Source organism: Hemitrygon akajei, chromosome 9 (assembly GCF_048418815.1).
Source record: "Hemitrygon akajei chromosome 9, sHemAka1.3, whole genome shotgun sequence".
Lineage (NCBI taxonomy): Eukaryota > Metazoa > Chordata > Chondrichthyes > Myliobatiformes > Dasyatidae > Hemitrygon > Hemitrygon akajei.
In genome coordinates, this window is record NC_133132.1 from 80317760 (window position 1) to 80336265 (window position 18506).

At 38.2% G+C, this 18506-nt stretch overlaps 2 protein-coding genes across 2 annotated transcripts in view; both read left to right on the forward strand.

Moving 5' to 3' along the window:
- Window positions 1-18506, forward strand: part of LOC140733296 (SH3 domain-binding glutamic acid-rich-like protein 3) — a 234651-nt gene that overhangs the window by 149070 nt on the left and 67075 nt on the right. The gene's annotated exons all lie outside the window — the stretch shown is intronic.
- Window positions 1-18506, forward strand: part of elovl4a (ELOVL fatty acid elongase 4a) — a 62176-nt gene that overhangs the window by 28263 nt on the left and 15407 nt on the right. Inside the window, exons 3-5 of the mRNA XM_073056427.1 lie at window positions 5271-5458; window positions 6992-7072; window positions 10656-10827. Coding sequence (XP_072912528.1) covers window positions 5271-5458; window positions 6992-7072; window positions 10656-10827 — 441 coding nt within the window. The remainder of the gene's footprint in view (window positions 1-5270; window positions 5459-6991; window positions 7073-10655; window positions 10828-18506) is intronic.

The window sequence follows — 18506 nt, forward strand, 5'->3', positions numbered from 1 at the left end:
TTAATAGCAATCCTTAATAAATACTCTGCTCTAGTGTTGTAAGTGCTTGTCTCCTATTGACATTATTGAGAAATACACAATTAAGGGTTTTTAATCTCAGCAGTTCTTGGCTTTCATAATTTAATTAATGCCCACGGGATGTTGTGCCAAATGAATTGTTTCTTTTTAATTCCACTTAACACCACGCCTAGTTTTTAAATTCTATAATTCATATAGTTTATAGTCCTTCCAGTTGGTCATGCTTTTGCTGCTCTTTTCCTTCTAGTTGTTCTCAGTCATGAGTTTGGATGGTGTTGTCTTAGTGAGTGTATTGTATAGATATTACAAATTGGTTCAATGTACTTCTCAAGAGTACCCAAATTTGAGCACGTAAATCTTTGTAAGTCTTTAATAAGTAATATTATTGCATTACCACACATGGTGTAGAGTATGGAGATGGGGCTGACACTATAATGATTGTGCAGTGATTCTTCTACCATCAGTATCATGGATAGATGCATTGGCAATATTTCAGTTGATGAGGATGAAATCAAGTAAGTTAATGTTGGGTTGATTCTCTTGCTGTAAGCCAAGAACTCAGTCTAGAAGACGCGTCTTTCATTACTTAGCCTGCCACATTTGGATATTGCTACCAAGCTACCCCTCTCACATTTGCATGTTTGTTCTTTTTAGTGATTCTTCCAGATTTAACATGGAGAAATGCTGATTTATCAACTGAAAGAGGAAGGAGGTAGTAATTATGAATGGGCTTCCTTGACTTGTTTGATCATCTTGGAGACTTTATAGGGTTTGGAGTCAATGTTGAGGCTTCCAAAGGCCACACCTTTCCACCCGGACTGTCCTTCAGATGGATGTGTTCCATGGACAGGACAGGATGTTTACAGCAATTGTGATCAAGGAGCCCAGTGTGTTGTCAGTAAAGATATGATTCATGAGTATGTAAATACCAGGATCAACTAGCCAGTGAGGCAGCACTTCCAAATTAGACTTTTCCCAGATGGTTGTGAGAAGGGCTTTGCAAAGTTGACAAGCCAGGAACAGCTTTTCTATGTCCAAAACCAATGACTTGCCATTCACTTGCATCAATTAAAATTGTTCAGTTATTTCAGAGAGTAATTAATGGTCATTTTAAAACTGCAGCTTTGACATAAAGATGATAGCAGATTTCCTCCTCTGAAAGCCAAGAATGAACAAAATTGACTACCGGTAGTTTAGTGATCTTCATTGATTTCACCAGAACAAAAAAATCTGTAAATTTTCTTTTTCTTTGCATTTATGTACTGAATTGAAATTTCACAGCTTGTTTCTGGATAGTAATTCCTGGCCTTTGGCTACTAATCTGATAGCCATTGCAGGAGCAGATCACATTTACCAATTGGGATTTGGTTACTATTTATTTATGTTGTTTAAAAAAAATGTAAAAAATTGGATATCTTCTTATTACACAGTATTTCTTGGAACTCTGTTGTGGAGTTGATGTGATTTTCAAAGTAGACTAAGCTCCATTAATCTAGCACTCTGAGAACTTTAGTACTGAACTGACAGGTTTTCTATACTAATAATGTTATTCCATTTAATTATTTTTAGATGTTGTACAGTATAATAAACTTTCCAGAGAACCCAGTGAATTGAAAAAGAACTTGGAAAATGTCACATCGTCAGGCAGATACCAAGCTATCAGTTTTTCCAAATATTTCAAGTTATTGGAGTTTTAACATGGTCATTAGTGTTTGAATGAAAATGAATACACCTGTTCCTGTAATTTCCAAGATGTAAGTTTTTCCCAAAAATAAATGAGCTCAGTGGCCACTTTTTATTATGTACACCTACTTATTAATGCAAGTATCTAATCTGTCTATGCTGTGGTAGCAACTCGTGCATAAAAGCATGGTCAAGAGGTTAATTTGTTGTTCAGACCAAACATCAGAATGGGGAAGAAATATGATCTAAGTGACTTTGCCTGTAGAATGATTGTTGGTGCCAGACAGCATGGTTTGAATATCTCAGAAACTGTTAAATTTCTGCGATTTTCATCCACAGCAGTGTCCAGAGTTTATAGCGAATGATGCAAAAAACCCCCCAAAAAACATCCAGTGAGCAGCAGTTCTGTGTTAGCGCCTTGTTAATGTGAAAGATCAGAGAAGAGTGGCCAGGCTGGATCAAGCTGGCAGGAAGGTGACAGTAACTCAAATAGCCACACGTTACAGGAGGTACCTAATGAAACGGTCAGAGTGTAAAAACACAAACACTCTAGTTTTTAAAATTTGAAGTTGAAAACGGATTGACAGCTTCATCTCTAGTTTCTCTTCAAATGATTCTACTTCATGGTATTGTGCAGAAGCATTCAGCAGAATAGCCTTGTAAGAGGAATGAGGGAGATTGAGAACTAAGGCAGCAACGTGAAATGAGGGAAGTTCAGTTCTTTCTTTTACAACATTGCAACTTCTCCATTTACATAGTCTGGATCAAGCATCTTGTAATTTTTTGGCATTCCCCATCACCAGGGTAATTTGCTGAGCTCAGATTTCTTTTCATTGAAGCAGGATAAATAGGATAATCATCATACTTCCCTTTGTCTTCTACCCTCCTCCAGCTACCTCATTTCATTATTTCTTTAGCCATTATAAGATTCACTATGCATATGGATTAAGTTTCCCCTTTGCACACCATCAGTAAAATTGGTCTTAATTGCAGGTGAAGTTGTGCTGGTCCATTTTGTTCTTTTTAATATATATAGAATTTTTTAGATTTGCTATTGTGCTCATATTACACACCACAAAATTTTTCATTCCTGTTATTAGTATGATATATGATTGCATTTTAGAAAAGTAATGAAGCTGAAAATAATGTTAAGTTCCAAGTAATTAGAGAGTTCAATTGACACAGAAACCCCAGTCTCTTCAAGTGGAGGTCCTAATTGTTTTTAACTTAATCATTCATCTGCTCAATGAATTGTCTAAATGCTGATATCATCCAGTGTCTGATCACTGGCCTAACTTGGTGACATTGCCCCAAGTACTATCAGTAACAATCTTATCCACCAATAAGGGATAGCTTGTACGTAGGGCCTATAGCAGACTTGGTTTAGGAGTATGATTTATTGTGGGTAGGGCATAACTGAAACCTGTAAATATGAATAATATGTAACATCTTAATAAATAAGTGAAAAGAGGAATGAGAAAATATTACATCTGCTAGATATCTGTTTGTGAAACTTGACCGTTAAGGTAACATTCCAAGCTATTCAGAAAAATATACGAGAAGTTATTTTTTCCACAAAAAATTAGTAGTTTACACCTTTGCCTCAGACGTTAACATTTCCAACTCCTCTAAATCAAGAACCTGGACATACTTAATCCCTAACACAAGGAAATCTGTAGATGCTGGAAATTCAAACAACACACACAAAATGCTAGTGGAAAGCAGCAGGTCAGGCGGCATCTATAGGAAGAAGCACTGTTGACATTTTGGGCCGAGACCCTTCATCAGGACTAACTGAAAGGAAAGATAGTAAGAGATTCGAAAGTAGGAGGGGGAGGGGAAAATGCAAAATGATAGAAGATCAGAGGGCTCTCAGCTTCACCCCACCCCCTCCGGTCTTTTCCTATCATTTTGCATTTTCCCGTCTCCCTCCTACTTTCAAATCTCTTATTATCTTTCCTTTCAGTTAGTCCTGACGAAGGGTCTCGGCCCGAAATGTCGACAGCGCTTCTCCCTATAGATGGTGCCTGACCTGCTGCATTCTTAATCCCTGTTCACTTTGACATCTGTGAATTCCTCAAGAACTTGTGCATAAATGTGACTAGCCTCAAATCTGAAAGTAAGGACCTGGATTGTAATTTAACAGATTTAATAATCTTTTGTGCCTGTAACAGCTTTTTAAAAGAGCTCTGTGAAGTTTCATATTGTGTCAGTGAGAGACCTGTACAGACCCAGACATGACTTTGGGCACTTTACAGGCTTAAACAAGAACACTGATTTTTGGTTTTACAACGTCCCAGTGTTTTCATTGCACCAATGTTTTCAGCTACTTGGGGAAAAGGGTCTTTGAAGATCAAGAGTTTGGACTTGTCTGAAAACTGTAGTCTACCATGTAGCAATGACTCAGTAATGCTGGAGTTTTGGTTAGCATTACTGCTAAGTAAATAGAGGTCGCTCTGAAAAACTATAGACGAACAAAATGCTTCAGCCATGCTGGATTCTGTTTTACTTACTTTCAACAGAGATCCTTCCACCTTCTTAGACATTTCTGAAAAGATTTGTTTTCATAATGGAGTCTTCTACAGAGATGTGCAGCACAGAAACAAGACCTTCTGCCCAGTGAGTCTGCCAATATCAAGCACTCAATTATAATATTCCTCCAATAATCCCATTTTATTTTCCCTGCATTTCCTGTCAGTTGCTTTCAAATTCTATCACTACTTACTATGGTGAATTTACAGTAGCCAATTAACCCACCAAATCAGAGGAAACCAGAGTACCTGGAGAAAATTCACATGGAGAACGTGCTAATTCCTCACAGACAGCACTGGAAGTCAGGATTGAAGCTGCATAATTTGCCACCAGGTGCATAATAAATTGCTTAAAACTGAATCAAATTAACTTCACAGCATGAAGTTTTCACTTCTCAATGTTATCCCATCCTAGGTCATATCTGTCACATATGTTATTCAAGAGTGCTTTATATGAACCAAATGTTTAACAATTTGATAAGATTTACTTTAGAAAAGGAGTTTTCACTAAATAATTAGATTTTCTCCAATTTAAACAGTGACAAGATTCATTTGAAGCTTTTCATTACTGTTTGTAATATATTCTCAATAACTGAAGCAGCTAAATTATTTGCATTAATGTGCAGTCAATTAAAAGGAACAGCAAATACTGTAGAGCTGCCATACTACCACTTGTGATAAACAAAAGTAAAAGTATAGACAATGATTTTATCTATGGGATTCTTTCAATTTTCATTAGAGGAGAGCAGCATCTGTGTCATTTCCTGACATTCAGATAGCTAAGTGAATCTCACTTCTAAAAATAGTCTTGTGGGCCCATGGGTCTTAAATTCTGCTGATGAGATAATGGAACCAGATTAGCAAAGTAAACTATAGAGTAAGCTTACAGATGCTGGCTTTCCAGATCCTGAATTAAAGCATACCAAAATAAAAGCTCTTAAGTTGAAGGCTGTAGAGTTTTTATGTACTTTGTTACCTCCAACTGTCTTTTTATATGCATTTCAAAAATACTCACCTTTCGCCACTTTATTTTAATAGACAAGCGGGTGGAAAATTGGACTTTGATGCAGTCTCCCTTACCTACATTGGCTGTGAGCAGTCTTTACCTCCTCTTTGTTTGGCTTGGCCCAAAATGGATGAAGAACAGGGAGCCTTTTCAGTTACGATCTATGCTAATTTTCTATAACTTCGGAATGGTTATACTAAATCTCTACATCTTTAAGGAGGTTAGCCTTTTATAATTATAAGATATCATTTAATTGCATTTTGCTGTTTTGTGTAAATCTTTGTTTTTTAGGTTTGTGAGTAGGTTCTAATTTGAATTGAAGAAAACTTGTGTTACATTGTATTTGCACCACAAAAATTTGCCATTCAGCTGAATGAAATAATAGAAATTTATGATGCAGGAGCAGATCTTTCAGTTCATCATGCCCATGCCAACCCAAAAGAAGAATTCCAACCTAATCCAACACCCTGACGCACAAAAATGTATATTATTTTTAAACTTTATATTGAATCTTTAAAAAAATAACTATTGTTGGTTTACAAACATGAGAAGATCTGCAGATGCTGGAGATCCAAGGCCACACACACAAAATGGTGAAGGAATTCAGCAAGTCAGACAGCATCCATGGAAAGGAATATGCAGTCAATGTTTCAGGCCAAGACCCTTTATCAGGATGGTTTTTGTCAGTTTACTTTCATATGTTTTATATTTTAATGTACCGCAGGCAGCTTGTATCTCATGCTTTTGTATTTTTTTTATATCAGACTTAAGACTCTGATTTCAGATTGAATAAAATCATTTCCAGTCTTCAGAACGTGGGCTTCTACTGTACTATGCTGTTCTATCAGTTCCTGATATTGTGCTGACCTTTTAACTTATTCCAAGATCAGTCTAAACCTCCCCTCCATCATGGCCCTCCATATTTTTCGTTCATGTGCTTTGAGTCTATTAAATGTCCTTAATGTACCTGCCTCTTTTAGCACCCCTGGCAGTTCGGTCCAAGCACTTATCACTTTCTGTGCAAAATACCTGCAATTTGACACCCTCCCATACTTTCCTCCAGTCACATTAAAATTATGCCCTCCCATATTAGCTATTGCTGCCCTGGGGGTAAAAAAAGACACTGGCTGTCCACTGTATCTGTGCCTCTTATCATATACATCTTTAACAAGTCACCCCTCCTCCTCCTGTACTCGCTCAACCTCTCTTTGTATAAAAATATTATTTTTACCTTAAAAGGCCCTTAAACTACCAGATCATCAATTAAGTGTTTTTCATTACACAGTACTAGATCTAGAATTTAGAAATGTCATTGGTGCTAAATAGTCCCCAATTGTAATACTTCATGACTGTCAAATAATAAATTATAGAATTAAATTTGTGTGTAAATTTGGAAAGTAAAGTTAAATAGTTTTATTTTGTGCCAGTCACAATCTTAAACTGTTGCAAAATTATTTACAGCCAATGAAATAGTTTTGAAATGTCATCTCTAATAATGTAGAAAATGCATAGCCATTGCTGCCAACAAATTTAGTAATGTATAAGGTAGTTCAGGCTTATTGCAAGAGTTATTTCAATTAAACGTTTTTGAAATGCTAACTTACAGCAGTGATTTCTATGCAGCAAATCTAGCCACAAGAGTAACATCTAACTCAAGATCCTTTCTTTATCCTTTTTTATGGCGATCTAGTCAAGTTGCATGGCCATCATTTTTATCATGTTAACTCTTTATGGCCATTATCTTTCTTTACAGCTCTTCTTTGCTGCACGAGCAGCAGGATACAGTTATATCTGTCAGACCGTTGATTATACAGATGACGTCAATGAAGTGCGGGTAGGTAGCTTTGTTATGGAATTCCTGAGAATTTCTTTTTTTTAAAAAAAAGTGTAACTATCAAGTAGGAGCATGCCCACATCTTAGCCAGAAGTTTAACAAATATATTCTATATCCTTTCTATGTCATTCTATATCCTTTGTATTCTGGAGTTGCATTTACAAAAGAAAAGTCACTGATCCTTTAAGACATTTTTGCTGAACATCATGCAAGGACATTGAAACCTTCCTAAATTATATTGTAGAAGGACCTTTTTCCTTTTTTCCCCCAATTCTTTTACCTCAATGTATAGTGATCAAATAGTAGCCTGGTGACAGTGGAACTTTGATGGGTTGAATTGAGAAATTGAAAGATATTTAAAATTTTGATTAGAGTTTCTATATAGGCTTCATGCTAGTAGTAGATTTTAACTTTCATTTAGAGTGGGTTCAGCTGAAAAGTAGTGAATTTCTGATTGTGTTAGGGCGATTTTTTTTATAGTATCTCCTACAACTATCAAGTCCATTTTAGATTTAGCAATGAATAATGAGCTGCTTTTATTTATCAGCCTACTAGACAAATCTGCTAATAGATGTTATAGTTGTAACTTAGTGTTAACTTTTAAAGATAAATTTGATGCTTTACAAAAGCAATTATATTCCAAATGGACAGGAGCTCTATTTGTCAAGAGGACTATAACAGATTATTACAAACAACAAAAGACAATGGAAAGCAGACAAGATGGCATAAACTAGCACCTGTTCTGTCAACAGGGGAAAAATGCAAAGAGCTAAAGGTGTCAAACCAGTAAATGAGAGCCATAAAGGAGTCAATATAAAATAAATTTAAGTTTTTCAATATCAACACAATATTCACAATTACATTAGGAAAAACATTGTGGTCAGGAACAATGGGGCCATTTGAAAATGAATGGTGGTATTACTACAAATTAAAGTGAGAAACTATGTACATCACATATGATCCATTTGAGTCATTATTTTATGTTGGAGCAACAGAATGGCATTCTGGATATCAAGGAAACTAATGGTCAGTAAGAGAGATTCACTAATAATAAAACACTAACTCATGGTAAAGCACCAGATGATTTCTATCTGAATTACAGAAAATGCTGGAATAGCTCAGCATGTCAGGTATCATCTGTGGGCAGAGAAACAGTAAGTGTTTCAAGTCAAGGGCCATTCATCAGAACTGAAAAAGAGTAACTAACTTAGTCCAGGTAGAAGAGAAAATGGGAAAAGAGAATGGAATGTCTTTTAAACCAGCATTTGGAGACAGAATAGAAAAGTAAAACAAATTGAAACGGAAGCATACATACATACATATCCATGGAGAAAAATATAAGACAGTAACCTGAAATTGATAAATTCAACACTAAACCCTGGCAGCTGTAATGTAACCTGACGAAAGATGTGATGCTTCTCCTCCACCTTAAATTAGATAGCATTGAAGCATTGTAGGGTACTGAAGACTGGGAGGTTAGAGTGGAAGTGGGATGGAAAAGTAACAACAGGAAACTGAAATCTCAGTTCCTCTTGTGAACTGTAAAGTGATCATCCAGTTTGCATATAGGTTCCTCATTGTAGAGGAGACTGCATTGTTGGCACTGCATTGAATGGCCTACCCCTGCTCCTGGTTTCTCATGTTCTTGCCAGACAATGCCTATTTCCAACAAGGAAGATTCTAACCAAATACTCTTAGAGTTACAAGGATCTCTATTGTAAATGTCTTCAGTTAGGACCAGGAATTTTACTGGAGCAGCCACATAAATACAGTGGATACAAGAGCAGGTCAGAAATTGGTATCTACTTTTACAATATTTTTCAATAATCAAGTCAAAGGAATATGAGGTAGCTGTCTCCACCTGCCTGGATGTGGGCAGTTCCACCAGCAATATTGTACAGGTTTTCTGCAAGGATCCATGTTGGTCATTGACTTTATCATGTAAGTAAAGATTGTAGCTGGTGATATAGAAAGCAATGCATAATTTATGTTAATTTAATTTATGTTTGTCATGTTATTAATGTACTGTGCTACTGCTGTGCAAAGCTGATCTTATGGCATTTATATCCTAGATATGTAGGCCTATGACAACAGACATTATTTATATTATATTTATATTATATTATGTCAGGAGGATGTTATGAGAATGCAGGGTGACTTGGACAGGTTGGGTGAGTGGGCAAATGTATGGCAGATGCAGTTTAATGTGGATAAATGTGAGGTTATCCACTTTGTTGGCAAGAACAGGAAGGCAGATTACTATCTAAATGGAGTCAAGTTAGGAAAAGGGGAAGTACAACCAGATCTAGGTGTTCTTGTACATCAGTCAATGAAAGCAAGCCTGCAGGTACAGCAGGCGGTGAAGAAAGCTAATGGCATGCTGGCTTTTATAACAAGAGGAATTGAGTATAGGAGTAAAGAGGTCCTTCTGCAGCTGTACAGGGCCCTGGTGAGACCCCACCTGGAGTATTGTGTGCAGTTTTGGTCTCCAAATTTGAGGAAGGACATTTTTGCTATTCAGGGAGTGCAGCGTAGGTTCACAAGGTTAATTTCCGGAATGGCGGGACTGTCATATGTTGAAAGATTGGAGCGACTGGGCTTGTATACACTGGAATTTAGAAGGATGAGAGGGGATCTGAATGAAACATATAAGATTATTAAGGGATTGGACACGCTGAAGGCAGGAAACATGTTCCCGCTGATGGGTGAGTCCAGAACTAGAGGCCACAGTTTAAGAATAAGGGGTAGGCCATTTAGAACAGAGATGCGAAAAAACTTTTTCACCCAGAGAGTGGTGGATATGTGGAATGCTCTGCTGCAGAAGGCAGTGGAGGCCAAGTCTCTGGATGCATTTAAGAGAGAGTTAGATAGAGCTCTTATAGATAGCAGGGTCAAGGGATATGGGGAGAGGGCAGGAACAGGGTACTGATTGTGTATGATCAGCCATGATCACAGTGAATGGCGGTGCTGGCTAGAAGGGCCGAATGGCCTACTCCTGCACCTACTGTCTATTGTCTATTTGTCGAGTCACCCTTGCAGAAGCACTATAAGCAATGTAGATTAAAATATAAGATTACAGAGAGATATAAATAACTCGTGCTAAAGTACAAGCCTATGACAAATAGATTTTGTTTAAACCAAATGTGAGGTCATTCACTTTAGATCTAAGATTGATAGAATAGAATACTTTTTAAATGGTAAAAAGGTAATCCCCAGAGAGATACGGAGTCCACATACAGGGAGCATCAAAATGATTTAATTAATGCAGAAAATAATGAAGAAAGTATTTGAATGCAGACCTTTGTGGCTAGAAGATGAGAGTGCAAGTGGCTTGAAAAAATTCATTTTCCCAAGAAGGAATGTACCCTGCATATACTTGAATAAGGATTAAGTTATATGGAGAGATTGTGAAAACTAAGGTTGCATTCTCAAGTGCTTAGTAGATCTAACAGCCCAAGAGATACCGTGACTAAATTCATGTTATTTACCTTTAACAGTATTTACAGAATGTCAATTATGAAATGTGATATTTAGTTTTTGTCATTGCAAAAGTTGTTTTAATTCTAGTTTTTGTCCACCACAGATAGCTTCGGCCTTGTGGTGGTATTATGTCTCAAAAGGAATTGAATACATGGATACAGTATTTTTTATACTAAGGAAGAAATTCAACCAGGTCAGCTTCCTACATGTATATCATCACTTCACAATGTTTACCCTGTGGTGGATTGGAATCAAATGGGTAGCAGGAGGACAATGTAAGTACCAAATGGAATTGCAGTAATCACTGATGTCATCTTATCAGGTGTCTAAATCTATTAATAATTGTTTTAAAATATAAAACATTGCTGAATATTGAAGTGGAGTTTGCAGTTCTCTTGTAAGCTCAATGATACCTTGAGTACTTGATTTCTTCCCACATTCCAAAGATGTACAAGTGATGGCACTAAATCATGGAGCCATTAATTGACACGTGAGAGAATACATTATAGAGAAAAATGGAAATGGGATAGCTCTGTGTACTGCATACTTGCATATATTATAAGGAAGAAATAATTTAGATTAGATAGCAGGAATGTGGAATTCATGGCTTAGCATATCCCTTGCTGCATCATGCCAGAAATAAATAAATCATTTCACCTCATTCATTCTGCCTCCAAGCCGGCAGCTTCAGACATATTAAAAAAAACAGCATCAATTTTGCAAAACGGTGACACAGGAGACAGGCATTCTACATAGGAAAAGCAATATGCATTAGACAGAGCTAAGTGATCTTAAAAAGTGGTCTTATCTTGCATAATTAAATGCATAAAAGGCAAAGGCTTCAAGAATACCCCTGTACTCATTAGACTGCCCAGGACAAAACTGAAGCAGTTGCAGCAATGTTTAGCTAGAAATGCCAACTGGATGAAGCATCTCTCTTCTTCCTGAGAGTATGATCATCACAAATGTCTGTCCTCTGCTTATTCAGTGCAATCCACGCAATGTCACAAAATGAACTCTGAATATAGCAAAGGTACAGGACTGGATAACATTCTGAAAATTGCACACTAGAATTAGTTGCACCACTAAGTAAGCATTTTTAATAGAAATATTTGAGCAGGAACTGACGGTTTAGCCATATTCTATCATATTGTACCCCTGAATGTTTTTTCCTTTAGAAATACTTAATTATATTCAGTGACTTTTCCTCCACAGCCTTTTCTGGTAGATAATTCTACAGTTTAACCATCCAGTGGGTGAATAAATTTCTCATAATCTCATCACTCATGTTCTCACACTGTGACCTCTCATACACCATCTCCCAGCCAGGGGAAACATCAGTTACAATACTAACAATTTCATGATGGTGTGATTATTGCCCTGTCCATGAAAATCAGTGAACTCTTCTGTCAATTGTAGTGTTGAAAGATGTTATTGGCAAGCAGCATTTAATTGCCAATAACTTGCTCATTGATGCACAGTCATTCACAAGAACCACTTGATGCCAGACTTTATCAGAGCCTTGATCTAAACATCTAATCACTTATTTCTGAAGTGAGATAAGAGTGGATGCCCTGACATCAAAGCAGCATTTGACTAAGTATGGCATGAAGAAACCCAGGTAAAATTAAATTGGGGGCATCAAGAGAATAATAATCTAATAATTAGAGTAACAGCTCACATGTAGGAAGATTCAAGAATCACTAGATTCTGTAATGGTTCCAAAGGACTGAAAAACTGAAAATGTTACTCCACGCTTTAAGAAGGGGGGCAAGGCAGAAGAAAGGAAATTATAAGTCAGTTGGCCTGACTTCAATGGTTGGGAAGATGTTGGAGTCCATTATTAAGGGTGAAATTTCAGGGTACTTGGAGGCTCATGATAAAATTGGCCAAAGTTATCATGGTTTCCTTAAGGAGAAGTCTTACCTAATAAATCTGTTGGAATTGTTTGAGGAAATAATAAGCAGGATAAACAAAGGAGAGTCTGTGGATGTTGTATACTTGGATTTTCAGAAATCTTTTGATAAGGTGGTGCATATGAGGCTGCTTAACAAGATAAGAGCCCATGATAGTACAGGAAAGATTCTAGCATGGATAGAAGATTGGCTGACTGGTAGGAGGCAAAGAGTGGGAACAAAGAGGGCATACTCTGGTTGGATGCCCATCACTAGTGGTATTCCATAGGGGTAGGTGTTGAGACAGCTTCTTTTCACATTATAAGTAAATAATTTAGATGATGGAATTGATGGCATTATTGCCAAGTTTAGTGGAGTGGGAGGCAGTGTTGAAGAAGTAGGGAATCTACATAAGGACTTGGACAGATTGGCAGAATGGGCAAAGAAGTGACAGATGGAATATAATGTAGAGAAGTGCATGGTCATACACTTTGGAAGAAGGATTAAAGCCATAGACTACTTTCTAAACAGAGAGAAAATTCAAAAATCAGATGTAAAGGGATTGGAAGTCCTCATGCAGGATTCCCTAAAGGTTAATTTGTAGGTTGAGTCGGTGGTAAGGAAGGCAAACTCAATGTTAGCATTAATTTCAAGAGAACAAGAACATAAAAATAAGGATGTAATGCTGAGGCTTTATAAGGCATTGGTCAGACCACACTTTTGAGTACTGATTAAGTTTTGGGCTCCTTATCTAAAAAAGGATGTGCTGGCACTGGAGATGATCCAGAGGAGGTTCATGAGAATGATTCTGAAATGAAAGAGTGATCATATGAGGAGTGTATGATGGATCTGGGCCTGTGCTCACTGGAATTTAGAAGAATGAGGGGGATCTCATTAAAACTTTCTGAATATTGAAAGACCTAGATAGAGTGCATGTTCCCTATAGTGGGCGAGTCTAGGATCAGAGTACACAACCTCAGAAGAGAGGGACATCCACATAGAACAGAGATGAGGAATTTCTTTAGCCAGAGGGTAGTGAATCTGTTGAATTCATTACCACCAATAACTATGCAGGCCAGTTCATTGGGTATATTTAAAGTGGGGGTTATTAGGTTCTTGATTAGTCATAGTATTAAAGGTTACAGGGAGAAAACAGGAGAACGGGGCTGGCAGGGATAACAATCAACCATGATGGAATGCCTGAACAGACTGGATTTGCTGAATGGACCAAATCTGTCTTGCGATTGTGGTTGCTGAAGATGAAACTTCCCAGCTCTACACTATCCTAATCCTACCCTATCATAGCCTTTTTGGGGAATTAAGTGTATGGGGAAGAGACAGGTTGATGGAGATGAGTCCATGGTCAGATCAGCCATGATTTTATTGAATGGCGGAGCAGGCTCGATGGACCAGATGGCCTACTCCTGCTCCTGTTCCTCAAGTTCTTTTTGTGTTCTTATGCTATTGCAAGGTCCAAGCCCAACTATTTTCTGCAGTTTCTACAATGATGTTTCCATTACAACATCAGAAGAGGGGACGTTCTGATTGTCCAATGTTTTGTAACTCCTTAGGGAAATAAAACATGCCTGCATACAGCAAAGCCTATGTGGTCTGATAATTTTTAAGTACACTCGAAGCCCACATAATGCTACCCCACATAGCGTTGATTCGTTACAAAGCGGTTATTCAATTCTTTATTGAAGTTTTTGAAAATGGCAAAAATTCATTCTAAGCAACACTTAAAATCTCTTAAGCGGTCGCCATTATAGTAAACATTGAATCAGCCAATGAGAGCACTTGACATATACTCTGAACCACTCTCAGCCAATCATGTATTAGTTCACGTCCTGCCTCCCCCACTTGCTTCCTCGGCAATTTATTCCATTTTTTAAATTTACCCATAATGTCTGGAAAATGGCTTGCAACTTCCAGTAAGGGTAGTACATCTAAGACGTCTAGGAAAACCACTAGCGTAGATGTGAAACTGCAAGTGATACGGTGTCTGGAAGCTGGTGAGTGTCAGGTTGATGTTGGCGCCTCTTTGAAATTGGCTGCATTGATGATCAGAACAATTATTTGAAAAATACAGGCAAGATAAAAGCTTCTGCAACAGCGATCTCAAAGTTATCATGAACAAAGGTGACTCGTTCAAGGAACCATTTGTTTGAAAAAAATCAAAAATTGACTAAGTACATGGGTGGATGATCAAACACAACAAAACATGCCTGTAAGCCAGCTGGTAATAATAGAGAAGGCAAGAAGCATCTTCAGTCATATTCAAGAAGAAAAAGCGATGTCGGTAACATTCACAGCCAGCAGAAGTTGGGTTCATAGTGTTACATACCCCGTGGGTATCTTGTGACTGTCTTATGACCATGATGTAATTGAGTATCTTGTGAGCATGATGTAATGGTCTTGTGATGGTGGGGTGATGTAACTTTCCCGCCAGTGTGACGTCACATGATGACATGTTCTCAACAGGTATATAATGGGAAACCCCTGTTGTTACGCAGTTGATTCATCGTTTAATTCGTCAGTTACTCGTAATGCTGCGTATTTGTCTCATGACGCAGTTTCATTTTAAAATGGAATTTTACTTTCTATTGTAAGGTACAGAATTGTTGTGCTGGCAGTTTCACCAATCACTGCCAGTTTTGTTTGATGTACCTTTGATTTAATTTTAAAATCTGAGTATTGGAGAGTGAAGACTTTACTGAAGTACAGGAACCTGAAGGATCGAGTAAAGTTGGTGTCGTTCTGCGGTTTAATACAGGATCGATCTTGTTGAATCTTTGTTCAAGAATAATGGCCTGCATCTGAGACGGCCTCTGCAAGAGCAGGAAGGTTTGGTGCATTGTCTGTACTCCAGAATAAAAAGATCAGTTCCTTTAAGCCGTTTTTATTTCCTTCGTCGTGAATCCTTTGGACAAGGCATCTCTCGACTGTGATCAGCAGATTCATCATTTTCTTCGAGAAATTGTTGCACTGAAGTCTCTCCTTACTGACTGTATAAATTACTTGGACTTTCGAATTTACCACTTTAAGACTGTGTTCGAATTTACCCCTTTAAGAACTATTCCAGAGCTTGGCTGTTTGCTAAGTTGCCATATAGCAGTTAACTTCTGGTTAAGTTAGTCATTTGTTTACTTTTCATTTTTGTTGAGCAAAGTTTAATAAATGTTTATTTGTTTATAAAACCTGACTCAATTCTATATTCATTGTTGCCGGACACGTAACAATAGATTTAAACAGTGCAGTAATCTCCATAGTATACATATCTCTGGTGAAGCAGCTAGTGCAGACAGCAAAGCAGCCCAGGATTTTCCTGCAATGCTGAAGGCTATAATTGAAAAGGACTATTATCCTTCCAAGATTGTCTTCAATGTGGATGAAATGGATCCATTTTGGAAAAGAATACCTTCTCATACATTCATTTCCCAAGAAGAGAAACATGCATCTGGATTAATGGCTGCAAAGGACCAGTTAATTCTCTTGCTAGGAGGCAATGCTAAAGATGACTTAAGTTAAAGCATATGATCGTGTACCACTCTGTAACACCACAAGCAATAAAAGGCATTTTAAAGTCAAGTCTCCCAATGATTTGGAAATCAAACAAGAAAGCCTGGGTGGCGATTGATGTTTTCCAAAATTGGTTTGTTTCACATTTTTGTCCAGCAGTGAAGTGGTATTGTGAAGAGTATGACATTGATCTGAAGCATTATTGGTGCTTGATAATGCCCCAGGTCATCCTGAGAAACTTGACATGCTTCGGAGAACTGGCAGAGCAACACATCCTGAATGAATCTGAGGACTTGGATGGAGAAGAGGAAACACCAGCAAGAAACCTCACCACAAAATTTCTCAGCACTTACATCACCATGATCACACAAGTCGTAGACCAGTTCATCAATAATGAGCCTGACTGGGAGCAAAGCGATAAGGCAAAGAGAGGTGTTCTTGACACGATTTCCTGCTACCGAGAACTGCTTCATGTGGGGAAACTTAGGAAAAGGCAGTCAAATCTTGACACCTACTTGAAGAAGAAGACTAAGTTAGATATTAACATTTCATCCAGAAAGTTTCAGACAATGATCTCCTTTACATGTCAGAAGTCAGACAACCTCGTCATGACATTCAGCAAAAATACCCATGTCTGGTCACTCATCATTAAGATCCTAGGGTTACCATAGACCAGAAGCTCAAACTACACCACATAAACATTACTGTCCAGTGGCACTGACATCAACAATCATGAAGTGCTTTGAGCAGCTGACAAATGGAACATTGGATCCATTCTGGTTTGCCTAACACTCAAAGCAGTCTACTGATGCTGCTATAGCTTTGGCCCTCCATTCTGTCCTGTCTCACCTAGAACCCAGTAAGCCTGGATGTTGTTCATCAACTTTAGCTTGGCATTTAGCTCAGTCATCCCTCAGAGGCAGGTGGGTAAAGTGTCATCATTGTTAATCAACACCCCTCTCTGTAACTAGATCTTGGACTTCTTTACTGAAAGACCCCAGTCAGTCCAAGTTGGCAGCAACATCTCAAGCTCCATTATACAGAGCACTGGTGCTCCCGGGGCTGTGTTTACATTGCTGACTTAGAACCACACTGCCGGGGTCAGCTCAAACCACGTGATCAAGTTCGCTTATGATACTACAGTGGTTGGCCTTATCAGCAACAATAATGAGCCAGCGTGCAGAGAAGAAGTAGAGAGGCTTGCCAAATGGTGCAAGAGCAGCAACCTGAGTCTCAATGTGGACAAGACAAGAGATGACTATGGGTTATGGATCTTTGGGAAGGCACATGTCAACCATTCTCCATTGCACATCAATGGCTCTGCCATGGAGAAAATGCAGAGCACAAAATTGTGCAGTGTGCAACATCTTCTCACAAGTCAAGAAGAAATCGCAAACATTGGACTGCAAAATCCTACATAGGATGGTAAAAACTGCTGAGACAGTCATCAGGGTCTCCCCCGGCCCCCATTTGTGACATTTACTGAGTGCATTGCAAACAAAGGGCCCAAAGCATTGTTCAGGATCCTAACCACTCATCCCACAAACTCTTTGACCCATTATCATCAGGAAGGACGTCTGAAATATCAGGACTTGGCCTGCCGCCACTGTTTACTGTTTTCCTGCGCTGTGCACTGCACACATTTTGAATTATAACTTATTTATAGTAATATATTGGTTTATGTTCTGTGTGATAATTCACAGAATTTTGTTTTGTGGGTGTACCGATGTCTGGAGGAGCGTCGTTTCATTTGGTTGTGTATCTGTAAACCTGAACTTGAAATTACCAGTGCAGCTAAGAAGCTAGGTAATTGTGACTCACCCTGACACCCCAAAACTTTTTCATCTATGTAAGGGCTGAGTTAGGAATGTGATAGAATATTCTTCACTCGGCTGGATAAAAACAACAACTTTCAAGAGGCATTGATTCCATTCGGGATGAGGTTTCTAGGCATTTGGAGACTAATGATAAAATAAGTCAAAGTCAGCATGGTTTCTGTAAAGGGAAATCTTGCCTGACAAATCTGTTAGCATTCTTGGAAAAACTAACAAGAGGGTGGACAAAGGAGAGGTAGTGGATGTTATTTACTTGGATTTTCAGAAGACATTTGATAAGATGCCACACATGAGGCTACTTAACAAGATCAAATCCTATGGCGTTACAGGAAAGATACTAGCATGGATAGAGGAATGGCTGACAGGTGGTGAGTGGGAATAAAGGGGGCCTTTTCTGCTTGGCTGCCAGTGACCAGTGGTGTTCCTCAGGGGTCAGTATTGGGACCACTACTTTTCACATTATTTAAATAATGGAATTGATGGCTTTGTGGCAAAGTTTATGGATGATACGAAGATAGGTGGAGGGGTAGGTAGTGCTGAGGAAGCAATGTGATTGCAGCAGAACTTAGACAAATTGGAAAAATGAGTAAAAAAGTGGCAGATGGAATACAGTATTGGGAAATGTAATAATTGTGCAGACTGTTATCTAAATGGGGAGAAGGTTCAAACATCAGAGCTGCAGAGTGATTTAGGAGTCCTTGTGCA